General features: G+C 44.9%; 1 protein-coding gene and 1 long non-coding RNA gene across 10 annotated transcripts in view; one reads left to right on the top strand and one right to left on the bottom strand.

The window, feature by feature from the left end:
* Positions 1–17,127, top strand: part of LOC134555462 (uncharacterized) — a 65,329-nt gene extending 48,202 nt beyond the window's left edge. For 3 of the 4 annotated variants that reach the window (XR_010081431.1, XR_010081432.1, XR_010081433.1), the window contains 2 exons: positions 7,334–7,412; positions 16,418–17,127. This is a non-coding gene — a long non-coding RNA (uncharacterized LOC134555462). The remainder of the gene's footprint in view (positions 1–7,333; positions 7,413–16,417) is intronic. The other variant, XR_010081430.1, reaches the window with a different exon arrangement.
* GLIS1 (GLIS family zinc finger 1) overlaps positions 1–18,679 on the bottom strand; it is a 177,986-nt gene that overhangs the window by 20,693 nt on the left and 138,614 nt on the right. For all 6 annotated transcript variants that reach the window (XM_063407056.1, XM_063407057.1, XM_063407059.1 and 3 more), the window contains 4 exons: positions 12,562–12,723; positions 9,333–9,443; positions 6,117–6,249; positions 917–1,067 (listed from right to left, as the gene is read on the bottom strand). In XM_063407056.1, coding sequence (XP_063263126.1) covers positions 917–1,067; positions 6,117–6,249; positions 9,333–9,443; positions 12,562–12,723 — 557 coding nt within the window. The remainder of the gene's footprint in view (positions 1–916; positions 1,068–6,116; positions 6,250–9,332; positions 9,444–12,561; positions 12,724–18,679) is intronic.

Below are 18,679 nucleotides of genomic sequence, written 5' to 3'. Positions count from 1 at the left end.
ATTGCTATATTTGCTAAAGGACACCAACATGTTCCTAGGGAAAGGAAATCCTTTAATCTCTCTGTATCTTAAATTCCCATCAGTAAAGCCAAATCAGAGTCCTTTCCCCATCTGAAGTGCTGGGAAGTAGAACTGTAAGTATGAAGTTGAATTTGCATGAGGTCAGTCACCAAAAAAATCTGAGTAAAAAGGTTAGAGCAGAGTTTTGTGGCTTGCAGAGATTCTTTACTGTTGAGAAGATGTTGTGAGAGCCTTGAGCAAAGGGTGCCTTAGAAATGTCACACCCTGTAGCCATGCAATCGTATCCGTGCTGTAGCAGTGCAATCCATACAGTCAGTGGATTAAACACCCTTCCCTGATTAGGATCTGCCTGGGTAGAGCCTCTGCTGAGAGGTGCATTGCAGATAAACCTTATCAGAGAGCAAGGAAGTGAGAAAGCCCGTGGCTCTGACACTGAGTGAGTCTTACTAAGGCAAACACAGCCTGATTCTGGAGTGAGTCATGGTTCAGGTTTTACCCTTTGAGAGGTTTCTCATGTTAGCTGAGAAAAGTTCTTTGCGCTTATCCAAGCCTACAAGAAGTCATCCAGCAAGAATTAAAAAACAAAATTAAAATCTAAATGTAACCGCATGCTATGAAGAAAAAAAATCCCATTGTGTTCTGTCAAAGACAAGGACAAGGCCCTGAACAACCTGATGGTGATGTCCAAGTTTGCCCTGCTTTGTTCGGGGCATGGATGACATGACCTCCTGAGGTGCCGTGAAAACGAAATTATTCCATGATTCTAACCCAAGCAAAATTGCTTCGTTTGGGCCAGTGTTTTCTTTTGAACAGCATCCATGCAAAGTAAAATAAACAATTCCTCATCCATCATGATGCCAGACCAGGCCCAGCACGTTTCACATCACACACGTACCCGTCCCTGGCGCTCTCCGGCGGCGGCTGGTGGTGATGTGGGCTGGACAGGGCGGGCTCCAGGGGAAGGTGCCTTGAGGGAATGTCATGAGGAGGTGGCAGCACGGCTGGGGAGGGGCCGCTGTGGCTGGTGCTGGATCCGCTGTACATGCCTGGCAACACACAGCAGTTGGCAAAACAAAATAAGCAAGGAGGCATCAGTGAGAGCTGCAGAGTCTCCAGCTCCTTCCTACCCCGCAGCTGACCCTGAGCCGCAGCCGTAGGGCAGGGCCCGTGTGTCAGTGAACAGCCCTGAGCCTGAGCAGCACTCAGAGCTGTGCCATGGCACCTGGACATGTGGGTGTCTCCTCTCTGGCCCTCCCAGGTCCCCCAGGTGATTCTGGACTCCACAGACCTGTGGAACCCTCCTGGCAGCCACAAGGGCTTGGCAGGACTCCTACCCTGCCTTTCCTATATTTGTGAGAGAGAACCCGCAGTGCTCAGGGGACGGAGCTCACACAGCAAAACAGACCACGGTGCCCTGGGTTCTGCTGCTCATTTCAAACTCTGATTTCACTTTCCATTACTAAGCTGCTGGACATCGCAGACCATTTACAAACATCACACACTGATACAAATGAAACCCCAATAAATTAAATGCGAAGAGGAACAAGGAGAATTTTTTAATGAGATCATGGAAACAGGTTCACTAGTACAGAATTACTGAAGGAGTGTGGATGTACCATTTTGGGGGACTCTCCTCTACCATGGCAGCAAGGCACCAACAGCCAAGTGCCTATCATGCCCTCGTGCACACCTATTGTTAAGGAAGCTTTGTCCAGGGCTCTTGGATGAAGAAGTTGGAATTAATTTGTTTTCTCCCTTCTGAAGAGTGACCATGCAACGAGACAGGCATTGCCTGGGCTCGGGGCCTCACAATGACTTTTGGTGTGAAGGCTGCACTGGGGGCAGGTCTCTGTGGTGACAGACATCACAGGAGTGCAAGCATGGAGTGTGCAAATGCTGCCTTATGGCAGGGGAAAAGGGCTGGCTCCTTGCCATGCTGTTCTGGGAAAAGCCTGGTCCTTGTCCTTCTCTTCCCAGTTTTTCTGCCTTTCTCCTCTTTAAGTTTTGCCCGCAACACATCTGCCACAGTTCTGTGCCACCCTCCCAGGGAATGTGCACATGGATGAGGACCAGAAGTGCCACTCACACTGTGACCTGAAGGCTGTGAGCAGCACGTGAGGACTGCCAGCTCCCACAGTGTCCAGAGCACAGAGACCCCACACCCCCGCTGGGGCCTTTCTCCTCCTGTACCTGTACCTGTTCTTTCCCACTCAGTGTGGGCACAGCCAGGACAGAGCCATGTGCCAGCTGTGCTCAGGCCTGTCCCGTGTCACTGGCAGGGCTCTGGACTGCACCCTCCCAAACCCTCCCAGTGACACAGAACACGCAGAAGGCAACATGAAAATCCAGAGCTGTGGGGAATGTGCGACACCCTTGGCGTGGAGAAGCAACATCTGAATGTCAGCATCTGTTTCTGTGTGTGACTGAAGGGCAGAACCACCGAAGCAAGATTCCAGCCACCTTTGTCAGGGGCTTCAGATGAGTCAAAAACCCCTCATGAACAATGAGTCCTCAGCTGCTGACAGATCTAAAGCAACAAAGCTGAACCACATCATCTCTGTCTCCAGCTAGACAGAACATTTGTCAACCAGCCAGTGAAAACAACTTGCTTTCTGCACTGCACACCAGACAGAAGGGGCTTTAAGAAGTCAGATGTTCCCAGGTGATGCGAGGATTTATTTGTCAAAGCCTCTCCTGGTAACAGTAAGTCAGTAGCAAGGACGCTACATTGTGGAAATGCTTTTCCACTGGTGGCTTCAGTCCATTTCATAATACAAGAGTTTCCACTTCCCTCAGATCCTCTCTGTTCATACATTCATTGTCAGGCTTGAAAGATGAGCCAAATTTGACCTCGACTGTTCAGTGTCATTTTGCACTTCAGCTCCATTTCCCACACCACCAGTTCAGGTATATTGACAGCCTGGAGGAAACTGCAGAACATAAACCAAGCTGTTTATGCTCTAAGGCTCCGACACTGCTGGCCCAGCAGGAACTTGTGCAAAAAGCTCAAAAACCCTCAAGAAAAGGTCATCTTAGTGGTGTAGTGGCCAGCAAACACACCCCATGTTTTTTGTTTCAATCCCAGCCCTGGACAGTTCATGAATGTTTAGGATGTCTCTCTCCTGGCCTTTCCTTGAGGTGATGAAGAGTAGCTGAGTACCCACAATCAGAATAACCGAGTCCCACATCATCCCTGCCCTCAAACCCACCAAAACCAAAGGAAAACAGAACCCCTGTCACCCCCAGTTTCTGCCACCCCCAGCCCCTCTGCAGAGGATTTTACCCATCTGTGGAACTGCTGGGGTGGACACCAGGTGCTCACTGCTGGGCTTGGAGAGTTCCTAGCTGGGGACATCCTCTCCCAGATCTGTCTTTTGGCTTCCTGATCACACTTACTCAGGGAAAAGGCCCCTGCTTGGACCTGTGCCCTGAGGCTCGTGGGGTTTGTCATCAGTGAGTTCTGCTCTCCCTGCATCTCTGTGCAGCACCACTCATGCCCAGTTTGGCACACGGTGTCCCTTGTCCCCAAACCCCCTAAGCCATCCACTGCCTCACCCCAGCTCCCTCCCCAAGGATGAGCAAATCAAGGGATTTGATTGGACTGCTAGTCCAGTCTCACTATAATTTTCAGTATCTCCAAGATTTCTTTCCTTTTACAGTTTTTCTTCAGCACTGAGCACTGACATTCTGTGTACCTGAAGTGACACAGAAGCCTTTGGAGCTGCTGTGAGTGACTCCTGCAAGTGCAGCCCACACCAGGCGTGTGCACCTTGGGCCTCTCCATACATTGACCATCTCAGCTTGTAAACAGAAGTCATCAATCACTATTTTAAACGGCTTGGCCTTTAACCTTAACATCTGTGGCCAAAACAGTGCTCTGAGCATCTGTGACCAGCAGCATTTTCCCCCTCAGCTTTATGCTGAGAGCAGGCAAACAATAATAAAACCCAGAGAAAATGCCTGAGTGGGACCAGAATGACAGAAGCTCTTTTCCACAGGAAGAATTTAATGTCTCCACCTTAGTTATGAGGAGGGAAAAAGGAGGAAGATCTCAGCAAACAATGGGTTCCTCTGACTGCAGCAGCATTCCTCTGCTCACTGTCTTACCTGCTTTGAAGTCAGACACAAGGGATGGGGCCTTTTTCAATATTTTGGTTTTTCTGTGATGGGCTTTCATCCCTGACATATTTAAAATGTGCTTTAACTTGGAGTAAGACAAAACTGAAATTCTCCAGGAATCCAAGTGATCCCTAAAGCCCAGAGCTCTGCACATTAATAATGTGGTTTCTTTGAAAAAAACAACACAAAAACCAAACTCCAAAGCCCAAAGCATGGATGTTTTCATATTTCAAGTGGAATATGAGGACATCCTACACTATTTATCCATGTATAACCTATATACAGTATTATAGCTGACTTCTCAAAAAATATTACCTCAGCTTATTCGAAAGAGCAAATGTGCAATCACTGCAGACTATAGGTGGCAGCAGGAATGTCCTTATGCTTTAATTCTGTAAGGATCAGCACTTTGGTTTACATACCCTAAATAATGACAGAGGAACAGTTTTGCCTGTGGATTGTACTGCACAGAAGATGAAGCAACTTCTGTTTCACTGCAAAACACCCCAAATAAATCTTGATTTATTTTTCCCTGGCACTTGTTCATAGTGTGCATTGATGGGGTCTCATGTGGAGCGACCTGATGGAAGTATCAGGGAAGATTTACAGGTTTTTTACAACACCCTGGTGATGGATTGATACAATCAGCACAGAAATCATATCAGACAAAGGCAGAGTTACGGACAGATAAAATCCTTCATTTCACAAGAGATCCTCTGAAATGACACTGAGAGGTTAGGGATGGTCTGTTTATCTGTGAGCTAATAACTCTTTTCCTGTTTTATCGTTGTCACTTGAAATCTGAGGCTGTTTCGGAGGTTCTGAAGTGCAGCCTGTTCTGAGGAAAATGTCAATGCTCCTCCCTGCCCTGCCTGCCAGGGGGAGGCCAAGCCCTGCTCCAGCTCCATGGGGCTGTCAAGGGGCAGCACAGGGCACTGCTGCCCTCAGTGCTGCCCCCACAGAGCTCCCTCAGTGCAGCTGGCACAGGCACAGGCTGGAAATTACCCCCAACCCCTCCAGCTCTCTCCCACTTTCCAAGGAGCCACAGGCAAGCCCTGAGTGCAGACTCCAGGGAAAGCACATCAGAGTGATGGGGTATTTCCCTTTCTACTCCATTCTGTTCACCAGTTACATTCCAACATTTTAATGCAACTTGAACTAGAAAAGAAGATAGATGTCAAGCAAAATGCATTTTTTGCTTTGAATATTCAGAGTAAACCAAAACAAGTCAGAGATTCTTGCAGAAGGCAGATTACGATTACACTGCTGGCCTTTGGGAGTGCCTCTCTCTGCTGCCTCAACACAGGACCTCAAAATGCACATCCCTGATTCAGGATCCCCTGCTGGGGTTCAAACACTGTGAATGTAGATCTTATTTCCCACAGAAGGGAATGAAAGCCTCTTTTTCTGTTCCGTTAAAATGTATAGAAGAGTCTAAGGTCCCTGAAAAGGGCCAACTCTTATTCAAACCACAAGAACAAAAGAATACAGAAAGATTAAATACTAGAAAATATCATTAGAAGAAGGTTTGACATTCCATATTCAAATTTTCTCCCCAATCATGTCACCATATTTTTTGTTATAATCCAAAGTGCATCATAACAGCCTCATCAGCCTTCCTGCAGCCCCTGAAGAAAACCCTCCTGCTGGGAGTCTGTGCCAGAGCATCCACCTGGGCTGAGCACAGCTCCTGCACCTGCACTCTGCCCAAGCCAGGGCTCCCTTTGAGAGGAGAACAAAGGGACAGGGACAGACTCTCGGCAGGGCTGCTGCCCCTTCATGTGGAATTAGCAGGTGCTATTTCTCTAATTCTGAAAAAACAAAAAAGCAAGGCCTTAGTGACCAACTCACAGAATTATTTCATATTATTTGTTGGTCTGGAGTTTTCATCACCTTCCACAGTGACAAATGTTTTCTGGTTTAAATCCTCTGTGATATGACATATTTAGCACCACACTTATCAGAAGTATTCTTACCTGTAATTAGATCGTGAGGACCTGCAGATCTGCCACACTTCCCATCCAGGATGTGCTGTGAAGAGGTGTGGAGCTGTTGGATAGCCAAGCATTCACTGAGTACATCTTGCTCAATATCAGTACAGGACTTTAACTACAAGAGGAGGATAAAAGAAACATTGTGTTACATAGCAAAATCAAATTATTTATAATTAACTTCAGATATCTCCTTAAGGATTATACATAGAAGGAAGAAATGCCATTCTTAGGAAATCAGTGTAATTAAGCATGTGTGTAGTACTTGTAATTAGAGATAACTTTTAATGGTTTTCTGAAGTGCACGAGTTAAGTGTGCTAATCTTACATCAACAAGCAGTTTGCTTCAGAAAATAATGTACCCTGTGTTCCTTCAAACCTTCCTGAGTAGCTGAACTGCACATTTTCAGGCTTTCTGTAGTTCCTTGGATTCTGTGGCAAAAAGTTTGCACCACCCTGTAACTGTGACACTTGGAAGGACATTTGACAGGGACAGAAAAGGGTTTGTGCCTCTCATCTCAGGACTGGCAGAGCGCGGCACTGTCGGTGATGTGGAAGAGGTACCACCCACGTGTCAGCCCTGCTCCGTGGAAATTAAAGCTCTGGCAGAAGGGTCTGAAGCAAACTCTTGAAAACCACAATGTCGATCATATTAAAAACAGCAGGAGAGGAGAATTAAGAAAGAAAAGCATTTCTAATTCTCTTTCAAACATGCTGATGCTGCCAAGCTTTTGTCATAACAGAGTGCTCGCATTACACAAACAGCCATCATATTCTACAGCCATTAATAGTTATTGTCCTTATGGGTACAGCCTCACATACCCATCTCCCCTGGGCTTGGGTATTCTAAATAAAGGGCCCAGGCAAACCTTCTCAGAATTCTGCTCTACAGCCATTTGTGGGTTCGAGATAAACATCTGACATTTGGATCACAGAGTGCATCTGCAGCCAATTAAACTACTACTAAATTAACAGCTAACTTTCTCCTGTTTTGTTCCTGTAAAGCCTTTCAGAACAACCAAATATCACCACTGCACTAATCCCCTAAGCTATGAACTAAGTGCTCAGGATTCCTTTGATACAAGTCTAAGCTCAGGCATTTTGTTTTGTATCAGAGATGGCACATTTTGGTTGCATATCTCAACCAAGACACGCTGGCATCTCTAACAAGAACAGCTTGCTAATTTTTCTTTCTTGGCTAGGTCATTTCCACTCAGAACTCTTGGGAAGCTGACACCAACAGACAACTGCCTTTGCTGAGTTATAACCAAAAACAAGCAAGTGAGTATAAACAGTCTGCCCTTTTTCCTAAATCTGAAATTTAAATTAGGCTGTTCAGTAACACTGGGATTTACTTAGTTGTGAAAGGTCTTGGGGCTTTTTAATATATTTAAGTGAAATACTTAGGAGGGGTTCTTGTTTATCAGCCAGGTTTGCTTTGATTCTTTTTAAGAGAGCCTGACCAAAACACACTTAAAATCTGCTGCTTCTTCAGGTGCCTTTTAGTTTGAGGAAGAAGTCAGAGGATCAAGTATTCATAAAGTTATCATGGACAAATGAGACAGGAAATCTGAAGATGATTTCAAACCACTGGAGGAGCGCAGATTTAGACTGGTCTACCATATAAGGTGTGGGAGGCAAGTTACATTATTTTAAGATAGAATTGATAAGTCTATATGAGGCTGTGTACATGCACACTGGAAAGCTCCTCAAGGCAGGAGATTAAGTGATATGAAACCCTGGATATTGATGTCTCAGTGCATCCAAGCAGCCTGAGTTTGCAGCTGGTGTTAACAAATTTGTCCTGGATTGATTCTTCAGGCCTCCTGCTGCTGCTGCAGGAAGTGCTTTGTGCCCTTTAACACAAAGTTTGGATCTGGGCTTTTTTTCCCACCTTGCTCTGTAGAAATGGAAGGAGGCCCCAGGAGGTGGCAAGGTGTGACAGTGGGGACTGTCCCTAGATGTGAAGGATGGTGACATGTTAACCTGTTCAGCTCAGTACATAGAGATGAACAAATAACACATTTGGTGTCAGGAATTAGTTCCCTCCTTGTTTCTCTGAAGTATGCCAGAGACCACAGGAAGGAAAAATGGGGAAGTTCTCTGCTTTGGAATAGGCAGCACAGTTGCTTTCCACAATCTGCTGAGAATTTCATGCAAGAAACCTTCCTGTTGCAAAGACCTTGCAATTGCAGAAGATTCTGGTGCCACAGCCACTCTCTTTCTGTGGCCAATTACTGCTATGGCCTCCTGACTCTTACTCTCATTACGTAGAATTAATTACATAGAATTAATCAATTACTGCCATGGCACTCTGACTCTCACTCTCATTATGAGCCAAAGGTTAATCTAGGGAAGTGCTGGGAATTTTGTGACCTGTGGGACACACACAGAGCACATCCTGTGGAACTGTAGGGAAGCTGTAGGGAAACCACAATACAAAATTGGGATGGACAACTGGGCAGTGGCCAGGGTAGATAAAACTTTTGACTAGAGCTGATATGTGCAGAGACTTGACTCCATGGACACCTGGATGGTGCTGGGCATGTGTCTCTCCCAGCACAAAGCTCACCAAGCAATGAGTGATCCCTGAGTGACACAGCGTGCAGAGCTGTGGTCACTGATGTGCTGGGAGCTGCTACTCAGCCTGCACATCTGGCAGAGGGGACACACAGCTGTCCTGGAAAGGACACTCTGCATTCAAACTGCTGAAAACTCTACAGGAGGAGCAGCACCAGGGAAGGGGGCATGGCTGACACAAGGACATCTCTTCTATTCCAACTCCTCTTTCCTGCATTTCCACTGTACCCTGGCTTAGTTTCATTTGTGTTTTAAATGATGTGCTCACAGGTACTTTAGTAAATACCATCAGCTAGTGCTGATTGTGGAGACTCAATGCAAGGACATTTTATGTGAATGACAGCACAGTTTGGGCTTGTGTAGGAAAGATGAACAGGAAAAGAAACACCTGGACAGAAAGTGTGGGGCACACTGAAATTAGAGCATGGCAGCCTTTGAAAGTACAAATATGTAAGGTGGTCTGGTTAACAACAGTGATCAAAAAACGGGAAAATCAGCTCTATTTAAGTTTTCTTCTGTGATACTGCAGAAAAACCGATCTGAAAACACATGAGTTAAAGGTGGATTAGAGATGACTGCTCTGAGGAGCTGTGGGGATGTGTCACTCCGTGTCACTCTTACCTTCTTACGCACCTGCTGCTCTTTGGCCGAGTGCGCCTTGACGTGCTTGCGCAGGGAGCTGGGGTCGGTGTAGCGCTTGGAGCAGCCGGGGATCTGGCAGGCGTACGGCTTCTGGGAACAGAGCAAAAGGGAAAATGAATGAACAACTGTCCCCAGAAAAGGGACAGATGTCACCCTGTGCCTGCCCAAGATGGCTCTAGGAGTGCTGGGCCTGAGCTGCTCCCTCTCTCTGCTGCACTCACATTCGCGCTGTCTGTCTGAGCTCACAAACCAGGTACAACGCAAACAGAAGGGATTCTGCACGGGCACGCTGGGTGTGGTTTACTGGGCTGAGCTAAATGCTAGTCAGGTGGAACTGAATGGGTTTTAAGAGCATTTCTTTATTCCCTAGCCTTTACAGCAAGCAAAATTATCATGGGATCACCCAGTATAATTATAAAGACTGATACTCTGGGTTTGAGTTCTGATTTACATAAATTTTAGGATTGCTGGGCACTGGTGAGGCCCCACCTCGAACCCTGGGTGCAGTTTTTGAGCCCCTCATCACAAGAAAAGCATTGAGGGGCTGGAGCACATCCAGGGAAGGGCAACAGAGCTGGGGAAGAGTCTGGAGAACAAGGAGGGGCTGGGGGAGCTGGGGGGGCTCAGCCTGCAGAAAAGGAGGCTCAGAGGGGACCTGCCCAGAGACTGAAATGCACACTGAATTCTTCTGGTGGCTGTGCCCATTCCCAACAAATGGAACACTATCTCTGGGTTACAGAACAAACTCCAAATGAAGGTGCAATTGCTAAAATGAGCAAAGGCACTTTTTATTAAGTAACCACTGGCTTAAGTGCCAGCAGAATAGTGCTGCATGGCACAGCTCACAAAGCTTTCAAGTTAAATGGAACATTCTTTTGCTCGTCTATCAGCATTACCTCAGCCTTCTCGCTAGGACTAGCAAATCCTTTTGGTGTCTTCTCAAAGGCAGAGAACTGGTTTGCCACGACCTTGATGTCACATTCTTTAATCCCCTTGGTTTCAGAAGGAGGATGCACAGAAGGGAAAAAATCCCACCAGTTTTGGGAGAAGTGACTGTGAGGTCCTTTAAACCCAGTGGCTCTGCCCCTGGAGGAGTGCTGATGTGCCCTTTTTACCACAAGGACAGACAGGTTCCCTTTGTTCTGCTCCTGCCTAGGAGAAGGATCTACTTCCAGATGATTTAGTAGGGATTTGATCAAACTAACATACACCATAAGTGAAATGATTTACAGATTCTCCTTTGGAGAAGATAAATGATGGAGTGACCTACACTGAGAAGCTTTAAAACCAATTCCAAATGCACTCAATAAGGAAAAAGCAGCCTGTATAAACCCCCTTTCTTTGTAAGTACCTCCAGAGGATAAGTATTGCTGCTCTGTCCAGCCAGCAGGAAATTTCTGAAGGAATAATAGAATCATTCACCAATTCATGACCTTACAGGCTAACACAGCACCTACCCAGAAAGTTACAGGGCAAAGGAGATTTATTCAGAGTGTCTGGAACACAGAGAACTGACACCTGAGGAAAAGCTATGGAAAACTTTAACAAATCCCTTGGCAGAAAAACTAGCAGAGTATTTTTCAAATCACTGATGTCATTCAAATTAGTGATAAAATCATTCAATTCAATCACAGGGAAACTAGATGGGAATCTGAGCACCCTTGCAAAGGTTCATGGTGATTTGCTCTGACATTCCAGGCAGTTGTTTGGTGCAGCAGCACCGTCCTGTAGCTCTGCTCTCTTTTCATATTCACACAATTCACTGAGCTTAAACCACAGGGCTTCAGTCAAACCAGGTAAGTGGAACTCAGTTCCTGCGTGCAGGACCACAGAAACACAGAAACTACAGAAACAGCTTTAGAGAACCTGCCATGGAATAGCATGGAAGATGTTCTTAGATATTTAAGAAAGTTATTAGAAAATTATTACTGTACCTTTTTCCTGATTTATGAGCATTTCAGATAATAAAGACAGAGATAAAGGGAAAAGAGAAGAAAAGAAAATAGAAAGTTAAGACATTTGTCTTCAATATTGCACAGACAACACACACAAAGAATTTGTGCTCATTTTAGTAACCATGTAAGTTCTCTCTCAAAACTAATAGATGGCATTGCATTTGTGAGTTTGCTAATAAAAATTATATCTACTAGATTCATGCAAGTAAATTTAAAAGCTCTATGCAATTTAGTATATCCACTTTCAAAAGAGATGCAAATTAAAAATTCAAATATCTCAGGTTGACTTTCAAGTAAATAAAACATTGTTATTGTAAGTGTGCTTTGGTTTGGAAAATGTGACTGACTTGCTTCTCTTACTTGTTTGTTTTTGCAAGGCATAATGTACATTAGACATTCCTTAATGCTGCACTGTCTGAAATGTGTAACTGCTTAAAAAGTAAATATCAGTTAAACTCAGAAGTTCTGCCCCATAAACAATTGGCCAAACTAAACCATATATTCACTTCTTTGAGAAAAGACAAGGAGCAACTCTGCCTGTTATTCTTTACAAGCTTTATGCTGAGGGCATGACTGTCTGCAAAGCTGTCTCATTGCTTTCTTGCCCTGTGATCTGGTGATTTCATTTCAGTAGAGCCCAAGACACTTGACAGGCTCCCATCTTCTGTGTGAGACAAGTGACAAGAGCTGCAGAGTCAAGCCAGATCTACCAGCTGTAGAGAATAAAAGAGTGTGTTTCTCGCTGTTAATTCTGATGGAGGGCACTTAACCGAGTCCACAGAGGTATGAGACAGATTTGTTTTCACTTTTACAAAATTACTGTCCAAAACTGAGGTGCATTTACCTTCCACTGAGAGGTCTGAGCAGCTTTTGCATTCACTCAGAACACTCACAAGGGGACAGGAAGTGAGACAATGACACACATTCGGTGCACAGCAGTGACTCAGCTTCCACTCAGCCACATTTATTGAGCTGCTGCCTCCTCTTACTGGAACAGGAACAATGGCAGAGTTTGCTGAGTAACTCTCTCCTGCGTAACTTACTGCTCAGCATGAGTAACACAAACTAATGCCTCTCTGTGACAAAACTATTTCATTTCTCAAAGCACATACAGCTCAAAACCAAATACACTTGCTCATAGCTGAGTTTTCTACGATTCTTCTCATGAAAAGGCCAGGTCCCCCTGCAGGCCCCAGTGTGTACCAGGGGCACTGCACAGCTCGGGGCAGCTCCCAGAGTGAACTCATGCTTACGGTGTCCAGGTGTGTCCGCTGGTGCTTTGCCCGGTCGCTGGAGTTGCTGAAAGCTTTCTGGCAGCCAGGGTGCTGACACAGGTACGGCTTCTCCCCGGTGTGACTCCGCAGGTGAATCTTGAGGTTCTCAAGCCTAGAAAATGCCTTGTTGCACCCTTCAAACTGAAAAACGTCGTAAAAAAAAATCATTGTAAGGTTCTATGAAATAAACCATGTGCAGCCACAATGAGAACAGTGTAAGAACCGAGTTGGACGTGCAATAAATCAACCAGCATTTAAACATCTGTTGAAATTTATGGATGAAACACAACATATTGTGCTGTACATTTAGTCTGTCACCGAAGTCATGGTGTGCAGCTCAGTAATAATACAAGGGTTATAAGTATCTCACACAAACTGAACACCTAAAGACACGGTGTCAGGACAGAAAATTTGAAGAAAGAACAAGTGTTCTGAGGAATCCTCTGAGATGTTAACTGGCACGGGAACCACTGTGGGCAATAACAATTAGCTGCTACAGACAGAGAGCAAGAGAAGCTGGCGGGTTAGAACCTGGTTTCAGGTGTCTGAAATATTATACACTGAAGCAGATGAGCATGGACTATTACAGGAAGACCTGATCCATTCGAAGATCAATCCAAAGAAACTGCTGTTATTCTGCACCCTTTTCTTTACTAGCTGTATCATTCAGAGCTGTTCTCGGCATTTACACAACCAGTAACCTGAGCAATTCTGACTTCTTAAGCACCCGTTTCATTAGGGAGCTCAGCAATAAAACGCTGCATAGCCTTCATAACAGAAGTCACTGTTTCAAATTAAATCTGAATAAATAAGTGAGTAAAATTTCCAGCTACTAGGCCAAGGGAAGGGTGTTGTGCGTTGCTCACTGCTCAGTTTCAGTGTTACAGACAACGGCAGTGGAGGCAGTGTCTGCAGGATGTGCTTTGGGAACTCTCCCGGGGGAGCACATCTCGTGTGTGCTCATTCGTGCACCTGCACACCCACAAAATGCACTCAGATACTTGCACGTGTTCAAATACTTGCATCCAAATACTCAGGTGATGGAATGCATATCCTTGCCCACTCTGTGGATATTGCTGTTTCATGGCACTGCACATCTTCTTATGCCTCTACACAGATAAAAACCTGGTTCCTCGAGGATTTATGATCTCAAGGAATGACTTTGAGAAACACAACCCAATCCACCTTCCTATCAACACTAAGAGCGATTCTGAAATAAAGTTGGTGTATCTTCATAAGATTTGGGTTGGGTTGGAAGGGACCTTAAGGGTCACTCAGTTCCAAGGTTCACAGCTCACTTAGTGCTGCCATGACCAAGGGACGCCTTCCACTATCCCAGGTTACTCCAAGCCCTGTCCAACCTGGCCTTGAGCAATTCCAGGGATGGGGCAGCCACAGCTCCTCTGAGCAACCTGTTCCAACCATTGTTTCTAGAAGCCATAGCTTTTCTATGATTCTTGCTCATGAACACTGAAATCCTGACTCTCACAAAATCAGCAAATGCTTTGTCACTTCCTTTTGCTGAGTGAAGATTTTGTTCAGCAGCTTTCCAGGAACCTGTGGCTCCTCAGATGACACCACAGAAATCATCACCTTGCCAGTCCTGTTTGTCACACACATCTCTTACACACACCAGTGCATGCAGACTGCAGACTCAGCTGTGGCACCCAGCAGTGCAGGGGGACAGAGGGAAGGGAAAGCAGCTGCAGATGGAGGAGCACTGAAGGTGCTGTAACGTGAGGCCCCCGATCTCCAGGGCCTGCCAAAGGCAAATCACTGATGGAGAGAGGCCCGCGACATTCTGCTCGTCCCAGTGTGTTTTGTAAACACCTCAACGCAGCAACCAAAGGGATTCTGGAGCCAGCACTTCACGTTGCAGGCTGTGTCCTGGCACTGGAGGCAGATCAGCTCTGCTCACTGCAGGCACAGGGGTTTCTGGCACTTCTCCTCCTGTTCCAGCCACTCACACATCAAAGGATCAATGTGGCTTTTACTGCCAGAAATTTTAGTGTCCTGAGCAGGAAGCTGTCTGAATGGCAGACTGGGTATGTGTACAGACAACTATCTGATGTGTATAATATATTTTCCATCTTTTCCCATCACAGCCATTGTGACAGGCTCACAAAATCACCTGGAGACATGCAGTTTGTGAGTTCAGAAGCTTTGTTTGGCCACGACCCACCTCTGAACACTTGAGCTGGTGCAAGGAGGCAGGGGGTTTGGAAGTGACCAAAGCTACCGAGGCTTCAAAAGAAACAAACTTGCTTCACAATCATCACTAAAAATCTGACAAGGATTCAGGATGGAGCAATTTGAAATGTGCAAAAATGCTGAAGTCTATGAAAAAGAGAGCAGAGTTCAGCAAATTCACAGTTCTCATAGGACATTCCATAAAGCTGAGTGAATGTTCCGAAGTCCTAAAGATCACTTTTTTCCATTTTATTACCAGTCTTCCTCCTTTCCAGCCTCCTTTGATTAGTGTGCCCACAGTGTGGCATCCCTTTGAAGTACTGTCCCTTTCCTCTCTCTTGCAGGTCCCCTTCCAGCACTGAGAGGTTGCTCTAAACCTCCTGGAGCCTTCTCCAGGCTGAATAAGCCCAGCTCTCAGCCCTTCTTCCCAGAAGAGGCGTTCCATCCCTTGGAGCATTTTTATGCTCCTTCATCCCCCAGCCTGTGTTGATGCTGGGGATTGCCCTGCTGCAGGACCTTGGACTTGGCCTTTTGAAAACCCATGGGCCACTCTGGAGCTTGTCCAGGTCCCTCTGGATGCCACCCTGTCCTTCAGGAGTGTCAACTGCACCCCTCAGCTTGGTGCCACCCATGAATTTGCTGATTGCACTTGGTCTCACTACAGACCCCCAGGGGACCCCACCTGTCACCAATGTCCCATCTGAACATTGATCTTACACCACTCTCAGTGTGACCAGCATTCCTCACTCACTGAGCACTCCAGCCATCAAATCCACCTCTCTCCAATTTAGAGGGAGGGATCTTGACCCTCAGAATGTTTTTCTAGTGGATTACCAGTCTTCAGTTCCATATCTAGAGCCTAATGCAAAGTAGACAGGTATGCAGAATAATCCAAACTCATTAAAGGTCCAGCTCCACGCTCATTGATGTCAGTAGCAAAAATTCCAACAGCAAATGTCCTAAAATATCTAAACACAAGCTTAATTTAAAACACATGAAAGCACATATGTTTAAGGGTTTTCTGGATTGACACTTCAGGGAGAGAAGGAGGAGGCCCTACCAGAAATGCTCAGAGCTGCAGTGTAAGCAGCAAACACTCAAACAAATATGGGCTTATTTACAGACCCTTCTGTGGTCAGCTGCCTTTTCTTGGTAAATATGTCCAATGCTTTCAGCAGTAAGGTTCCTCCATCACCACATACACTTGGACACTCAGAGATTTTCTTATTTATGTTATTATTTCCTGATTCACATTATTTGTGTTACCCAGCTCTATTAAATTGGATAACAGACAGTGGGATGGTCCCAGTGCAATGATAAACTCAGGATAAACATGTCAGGTGGAAAAATACACCAGCAAAGAGAATGATGTGACTGCAGTACTCAGACTTTCAAGTCGGCAAAGGCTGGGTTGGTGAAACAGGAATTCCCTTCAAGAGGAAAGCAGAGTGGACAAGAACCTTGCCACAAGTGATGGGAAGAGAGGAAGCTGAAGGTGAAAGGTCTGAAAGGGAGGGAGGAATGGAGTTGGTGCAAAGAGCTGAGCAGAGTGGGGCTGAGAATCCACTCAGAGCTGCAGAGAGTTGCACTTTGCAGGACACCTTCTTCAGCTCTCTTGATTCTGGATCTGCTGTGTCTCTCACAGTTTGTCCCTACGGAAGGCCACATATGGAAACAGCTTCCCTGGAGTGGAGTGGTAAAACAACTTCAACGGAGCTGCTGTTGTTAAGAGAACTTTGTAAGGTAATTCTTGGGTTGAACTGCTACTCACTAATCCTTTTAACCCTTCCACTTACTCTTGCTATTTGGAGTGTAGCATTTACGCTTACACTACATAAAGCTACTCTTGGAATCTGGGGTGCTCATTCTCCTTCTTAAATACCCTCCAGGAAGATACAGCCATCCCAACAAGTGTCTCAGCTTCAACTACAAAGAACAAATGTTCAGTTTCAAAAGGGCTTCAGGATGGTGAGAGCTATTATACCAACTGAGAAGGCCACTTACGGGATCTCCCAGACATCTGGCCCCAATCTGTCACTGCTTAATCCTACAATCCCAAACATTCTGTGGACGTTTGATGCCTGGGATAACTGTAACAAACGCTGCATGATCCTCAAAGTCTGTAAATGTCAACAGAGCTCTTAAAACAAGTTTCATCAATAAAAAAAAATAATTATATTGCAATTACTACTTTTGTCTTTGCTGTGAGATCGTTAATGCTGCGCACACCCAAGCACAGACACAAAACAATGCCACATGATTACAGGAAGAACACAATGCAGTTATTGGGTTTTGTAACTACTGCTGCTTTCAGAACACAGCTTCTACCAAGAAAAAATACCTCGTAGAAATTTATGGGACCAAACTAGTTTGTTACCATATGGAAATACATATGTGATTCTTTATTTCACACTAAAAACTCACCGCAGTGTCGCTGTTGCAATATCATCCATTCAAAAGCATATTTATAAAAACACTGAATTATCTCACCGTGATCTAAACCCATCACAATTTTCCCAACAAAACAGTTTAATCTAATAACTGTAATTGCTTAAAATGTTTTTTCTTTGCTTCCAGATTATACTTTGAATGCACCTGAGAATGTTGCCACGCAGAAATAACAGCATGTTCCCAAGAGGGTTTATATTATCAAATGTTTACCATTTTCTTAAGCGTATTTAATCACAGTCATGTCTAGAATATCTGTCAGTGGTACAGATCAGAAGAAATAAACTATAAACTAACCAGCTCAGACCATAGGGTGAAGCAATAACTGACATTTTCTTAGGAAATGAGTTATGACTGAGAAAGAGAAGCCTTCACAGTCGTAGTGCTAAATAGGTCCAGTGTGCCATTAGAGCAAGCTCATTAATATACACCTCTGCTCTCCGCTGCAAGAACAGTTAAACAAGCTGCCTTTTATTTATAGACCTAAAAGGGAAAGAGCAGGTCATATTGGCTGCTGACATCTCAGACAGCCTACAGATGGAAAACCCAAAACATTTCATTCCAAAGCATTTAATGCTATCAATAGGAAATCTGATGTCTGGTCAAAACATCCACAGGCCTTACGAACATTGTGAAATGTTCTTTCTTCCCAACTGATTACAAAATTGGGAAAATTTTACTGAAAAACATGCTATGAGAAAAAGGATCCTGTGAGGCTGTGTATCCCTTCTGGAGGAGAGGGAACAGCCACACCACTCTTTAAATAGCATCAATGTTTTACAGCACACTGAGGCCAATGTTGGGGCTGTGGCTCGAAGCACACGGGGCTCCAAATTGTTACGAACCTCAGGAACTTAAACACATGAGTTGTTCCACCCCACAACACAATCAAAGTATCTGTTCTGGGGCTTTGTTTGTCCCAGCTAACTCCTGATTAGATTAATGTTCAATTCGCTGTTGTAGCTACGATGTAAAGCCCTGATCCTGCAAATAGTAGCGCATGAGTAATGTGGGTCATGCAAGGAGTTTGCTTAAACTCAACAGAACTGTTTGAGTACTTCAACTTTAACATCCTGAAGAATCCAAACTTATTTAGCCAGATTCAAACTTACAGATTTAAATTGTTGAAGCTGTTTTTTTTTCCCCTTTGTGATTACAATAAAGTAGAAGGTAACTGTAACACAAAAAGACTTGCCAATTTCTGGGTTAGGTTTTATTTCTGAAACCTGACCAATTTATGTTTACAAAGCAACACTACATGCTATTTCATCTCAGTCTTGGGCAAAAATGCTTGTACTTTAATTTATTTGTCTTTAAAAAAAGCATTTAGGGCTTTAGCCAGGGTGTTGTACAACTGCTGGTGTGCAAGAGAAGAAAAGCTTAAAAAGTTCAGAATGGGAAGAAGAAAGAAAAGTAAGCCACAGTATAAATGCAATACATCCTTCATGTTGTTGGGGTT

The sequence above is a fragment of the Prinia subflava genome, chromosome 10 (genome assembly GCF_021018805.1).
Source record: "Prinia subflava isolate CZ2003 ecotype Zambia chromosome 10, Cam_Psub_1.2, whole genome shotgun sequence".
NCBI classification, from domain to species: Eukaryota; Metazoa; Chordata; class Aves; order Passeriformes; family Cisticolidae; genus Prinia; species Prinia subflava.
Note: the sequence above shows the minus strand (reverse complement) of the source record. Positions and strands in the feature narration are given on the sequence as shown.